The following is a 6,000-nucleotide window of genomic DNA, read 5'->3' as shown; positions in this document are numbered from 1 at the left end:
CTTAGGATCCCACGCCTGTAATCCAAGCACTAGAGGGGTATATAAGACCTCAGAATCTCATGAAGGATTCAGTCTTCAGGAATAAGTCTCTAGCCAAAGGACAGTCCTTTCAGCCTAAGGTAGAGGTATGAGCTAGTGGCTGGCTGCTTTGCTTCTCCAATCTTCAGCTTGAAGCTTGAATCCCAATATCTGCCTCTGGGTTTTTATTATTCATGTTACAGCCATAAATTTGAGGTCATTCTAGTCTGTATAGCTAGTTCCAGGAGAGCCAGTGCTACATAGCAAGACCCTGCTTGTCTCAAACAACAAACAACAAATGCACGCACACACGCACGCATGTGCGCGCACACACACACACACACACACACACACACACACACACATTCTCTGTTTGGGTTTAGAACTAGGTCACTTTTTACTGACAGACGAAGTAAGGAGCTCACCACATATGCATATGATGTGCTTTGCTCATAGCCCCTCCATTACTCTTTCTTTATCTCTTCCCTTTTCTCCTTCTGCAACCCCTGCCATCCCCTTTCACACTCATGACCACAACTGTAGTGATATTATTTTAAACTTAATCTTTTATGTAACAGTTTATTAAACATCATTAATTTTTTATTTGTTTGCAGTGCTGGGGACAGAATCCTTAGCCTTGGCATGCTAGGCAAGCGCCCTACCACTGAACTACACTCTATGCTCCCTGGCTCAAACCCCATTCATCTGCCTATAGGTCTTATTTTTAGCCATCTTGTTACATTAGCTTATTAGTTCTAGTAAATCATTTGACTCTCATACATAAAAATGCGTTATTTATGAGTTGTAGCATGTATTCCCTCCTAATACTTAGAGAGTTGTTTTTCTTGCCTTATTGAAGTGGTCACCATCACATTACATCCTCCTTTGTGTGCCTGTCTGAGCCCTTATGTTCCTTCTAAGCGGTAGCCTCCATTCAGTACATGACAGGATTGTCTAGTTTCTGAGCAAGGTCCCACGTGAAGGCCCAGGCTGTGAGCTTCATTACATGAGCCCTCAGGAATGACTTGTCATTTGTCTCGGGGTGCTACAAAACCCCATGACCAAAAAGCAAGTTGGGAAGGAAAGGGTTTATTTGGCTTACACTTCCAGATCACCGTCCATCATTGGAAGAAGTCCAGACAGGGCAGGAACCTGGAGGCTGGAGTTGATGTAGAGGTCAGGGAGGGGTGCTGCTTACTGGCTTGTTCCCCATTGCTTGCTCAGGGATGGCACCACCCACCATGGGCTGGACCTTCCCTACTGATCACTAATTGAGAAAAAGTCTTATAGCTGGATCTCATGGAGGCATTTCCTCAACTGAAACTCCTACCCATCTCATGGCTCTAGCTTGTGTCAAGTTGACACAAAACCAGCCAGTACATCATTCTTGTCCAGTATGCAGAGGAGACTTGTTAAATCAGTCTTCCTGGAGTGTCTTGTGACAAAACTCAACAACGGCAATACTCTAGGTAAAGCTTCCTCTAGAGCACAGGCTTCTGAGACACCAAGTGACAGAGGAGCAGTGATTGCCCACACATCCTCCCCTCCAACAAGGGAGCCCAGCTACCACCTCTTCCTTCCCACACCAGTCCTCCAATGCTGTCCATCCACATTCAGTGAAGGGCTGAAGTCTAATTGGCTCTGAATCTGGAGCCCAGGGCAGACTAAGTGGGTTGGGAGTGGGTGCAGGAAATTATATAAGGAAAACAGAAGACAGGAGACTAAGTTTGTGCTGTGCACACTGTTTATTTAGGGGTCCAGGATCAGGACTTGACCCAGGGGAAGCTAGAAGGATCAAGACTAGTCAGTCTGGGTGAAGGGACAGCTGTCAGACTGACTTACAAAGAGGGACAGACAGGGAAGAAAACCTACCAGAGGGGAAGAGAACAGGGAGCCAGGAGTGGGGTCCAGTTGGTAGGTGGCATCTTGGATTCCTCTTCCTGTTTCAGGCATCTTTGGTGATGTGGTTTGAAAAGTACTGAGCCCCAGGACAGAGCAACCAGACAGCCAGTATATCTGCATCAGCTCTGCCACCTGAGGTCCATGGCCAGAGTCTCAGATCTTGCACTGGCAGCACACAGGGACACAGCAGCTAGACTGGCAGCAGCAGGGTTTGCAGCAGCTGGACTCACAGCAGCAACAGGGCTTGCAGCAGCTGGACTGACAGCAGCAGGGCTTGCAGCAGCTGGACTCACAGCAGCAACAGGGCTTGCAGCAGCTGGACTGACAGCAGCAGGGCTTGCAGCAGCTGGACTCACAGCAGCAACAGGGCTTGCAGCAGCTGGACTGACAGCAGCAGGGCTTGCAGCAGCTGGACTCACAGCAGCAACAGGGCTTGCAGCAGCTTGACTGACAGCAGCAGGGCTTGCAGCAGCTGGACTCACAGCAGCAACAGGGCTTGCAGCAGCTGGATTGACAGCAGCAGGGCTTGCAGCAGCTGGACTGACAGCAGCAGGGCTTGCAGCAGCTGGACTGACAGCAGCAGGGCTTGCAACAACTGGACTGACAGCAGCAGGGCTTGCAACAACTGGACTGACAGCAGCAGGGCTTGCAGCAGCTGGACTGGCAACCCCCACAGGAGCCACAGCCTCCCTTGCAGCCCCCGCAGGAGCCACAGCCACCCTTGCAGCCCCCACAGGAGCCACAGCCACCCTTGCAGCCCCCGCAGGAGCCACAGCCTCCCTTGCAGCCCCCACAGGAGCCACAGCCACCCTTGCAGCCCCCGCAGGAGCCACAGCCTCCCTTGCAGCCCCCACAGCTGGAGCAGGAACAGGCAGGCACACAGCAGCACACAGGCTTGCAGCAGCACACAGGCTTGCAGCAGCTGGAGCAGCAGCCCCCACAGCTGGAGCCACAGCCTCCAGAACAGCCACAGCAGCTCATGGTTCTGGTGTTGGGTTGAGGATGGAGTAGGTCAGAGGAGGAGATAGAAGGGAAGTGTGCAGGTGTGGAGTCCCCTGAACCTGGGGCCTTTATATCCCTGCCCAGGGTCAGGTGTAAACCTGTACATGGTCACTTCCTGGTTCCTGTCTGTGTCATAGTCTAGGTATTATCTATTATTTATGCTTTCCTTGTGCCTTTCTCAAACAGACTACCATGTCTTCCAAGGAATGTTGCTCCTCAGTAAACACTAACAAGTGTCCAGTAGCTGACTCCTTTCTTTGGAGACTATAAGGAAGCACAGAGGTAGGAATGAATGACTCAGGTAACTTGGACTTGCTAGTTTATTTGAGCATGGCTTCTGTACTGTTCTTCCCAAGACCACTTTTTATTTATTTTTCTACAATTTTTTATTTATATTACAAACAATTTTGTTTACCTGTCAATCCCAGTTCCCTCTTCCTCCCCTCCTCCCTTGTCTCCCCCAAAGTCCCCTATCTCATCTCCTTTCTGCTCCTCAGGAAGGGTGAGGCTTTCCATGGGGGAATCTTCAAAGTCTGTCACATCATTTGGAGCAAGGCCTAGGCCCTCTCCTGTGTATCTAGGCTGAGAGAGTATCCCTTTATGTGGAATGGGCCCCCAAAGTCCATTTGTACAATAGGGATAAATATTGAGCCACTACCAAAGGCCCCATAGACTGCCCAGTCCTCCTAACTGACACCCGTGTTCAGGTGGTCTGGGTTTGCCCTATGCTGGTTTCCCAGCTATCAGTCCGGGGTCCATGACTTCCCCTTGTTCAGGTCAGCTGTTTCTGTGGGTTTCTCCAACCTGGTCTTGACCTCTTTGTTCATCACTCCTCCCTCTCTGCAACTGGATTCCAGGAGTTTGGCTCAGTGTTTAGCTGTGTTGTCTGCTTCTGTTTCCATCAGCTACTAGATGAAGGCTCTAGGATGGCATATAAGGTAGTCATCAATCTCATTATAGGGAAGGGCATTTAAGGTAGCCTCTCCACTATTCCTTAGATTGCTAGTTGGGGTCATCCTTGTGGATCTCTGGACATTTCCCTATGCTGGATTTCTCCAAGACCACTTTTTAGAATTTTCTGTAAAGACAGGGTTTCTCTATGTAGGGAGCTCAGGCTGGCCGTGAACCCATTATGTATCCCAGGCTGATCTGGAACTTGCAGCTATCCTTCCTGCCTCAGCCCCTCTATTGCTGGAATTGCAGGTATTCTCCAACATGCCTGGCCCAATATTGCCTTCTAAAGCTGTTTCTTGCTGAAGCAGAACTAGGACACTGTGGTCATGCCCTTTAGAAGTCCTTCCTGGGGACTGATTCTTCAGGCCTGGAGTCTGGGCTCAATTCTAATGACTGCTGGGCTTAAGACATCGTGGGGAGCTTTGCATGTAGACTGAAACACTGTCATAAGACTTGATCCCAGAGCTCAGTTCCACTTCACATAGTGAGTATTTCTGTCTCTAAAGGACACATTCTAGGCCTTTCGGACTATTGCCCAGGGGTAGACAGGTGTAGGTAATATACCAGCTGTCCAGAGACACGTAAATGCAATTTTGTGTAATTATGTCTCGAATCCAGCCTGGGTTTGAGCAGTGGAAGATGCTCTGTGTTGTTCCCCGATAAGCCACACTGTGTCGCTGTGAGAGGCTTGCTATCCTGTAGCCTCTCCAGAGGTTCCTCTTGCTGCCTTTCAGAGTCCACTTCTTCTTACTCTCTATTGTGTTTCAGAAGTAGCAGCTGTGTGTGGATGCAGGTGCAAAGGTGCCAAAGGAAGCCTTGTCCAGCACGAAGGGCACCTCAGAGCACCCAGCCCATCCAGGATGGGACCCAGCTGGAAGCTGGAAAATATCTTCTCTGAAGGCCGGGTCTCAAAAAGGTGCAGGGTCCCAATCTCTGGAGCCCCCTTATATCTTCTACTCACAACCAAGTACTGAATTAACTGACCAAATTCTGTCAGAGCTCCTCTCACTACGCTTGGCCAGGCGCTCTCTGAGGATGGGGGGGGGGCCTTACTCCCACGGGACCTTGTTCTTTGGACTCCATTTATTGTCTTTAGGATTTATGTCTAAGTGGAAGAGGGAAATTATAAGCCATCCCCACTAGACCGTCAACATGGCACAACACACCAGGAATCTCCTGTTTTGAAAGTTGCCATCCCTAAATGGGTGTTGAGCCTTGTTCTTCAGTGTTTACGTGATACAGGCATGCTTCTAAGTGTGCATTATTTATTGTGAATATACAAATTTTATCTTTTTATGCTTCACGTACTACTGTATTTTAGCAGCTCGCTTTCCTTGGGGTACGTGGGCATCAGAAAGGAGTTTAAAGCTCTAAAGGCAACAAACTAAATCTGGGCATGGTGGTGCACACCTTTAGCAGGAGAGCTGTCACAAATTCCAAGCTTGGCTAGAGAGCAAGCCCTTACTGAAAACGGAACAAAACCTGTAAAGATTAAACACACAGCTATGTCTGCTTCAAAAACAACTTTATAGAACCAGAAACAACTTGTGTTAGTGAGCTTGAACACTTGGAGGAATGGCCCCATTTCCTGGAAAGTGAAACTGTTTAATTATAGGAAATAATTTTGAAAAGTTGGACAAACCAATAAAACCTTAGAAGACACTGAAATCATTCTCAGATCTTTGGCCTCATAAAATCCCAGAGAAGGTTTACACCTGAGTTCTCATAGATGTTTCTATGAATGGAAAAATAACCCAAAAGGGAAAGATGGAGACTCTGAAAGCAAGAAAGTGATGTCAGATAAAAGACAGAGACCCACAGTATCACCACCAGAGTACACAACTTCTAAATCAAATATTTAAAAATTCAATATGGCTATTTTGTGCAATAAGGCACAGCCAAAGAGAGTCTATACAAGAATAGAGGAAGGATTCACTGTCAGAAAACATCACTGTGGGCTGGAGAGAAGGCTCAGCCATTGAAGGCTAGGCTCACAACCAAAACTACAAGAAAAATCATGGTAAGGCAGATGTGGCTGCCGTGACCATAATCCCAGCGGGCAAGAGGGTGCAGGCAAGTTTGAGGATAGCCTGGGCTATACAATGAGGCTGTGTCTCAAAATGG

General features: G+C 48.4%; 1 protein-coding gene across 1 annotated transcript; it reads right to left on the bottom strand.

Annotated features, from left to right (window-relative positions):
* Positions 1-2,073: 2,073 nt before the first annotated feature.
* On the bottom strand, positions 2,074-2,940 carry LOC127228561 (keratin-associated protein 5-2). Its single transcript, XM_051193425.1, has one exon. It carries the CDS (start codon positions 2,899-2,901, stop codon positions 2,074-2,076), a length of 828 nt encoding a protein of 275 aa, XP_051049382.1. The 5' UTR covers positions 2,902-2,940.
* Positions 2,941-6,000: the final 3,060 nt, after the last annotated feature.

The sequence above is a fragment of the Phodopus roborovskii genome, unplaced genomic scaffold (genome assembly GCF_943737965.1).
Source record: "Phodopus roborovskii unplaced genomic scaffold, PHOROB, whole genome shotgun sequence".
NCBI lineage: Eukaryota > Metazoa > Chordata > Mammalia > Rodentia > Cricetidae > Phodopus > Phodopus roborovskii.
Note: the sequence above shows the minus strand (reverse complement) of the source record. Positions and strands in the feature narration are given on the sequence as shown.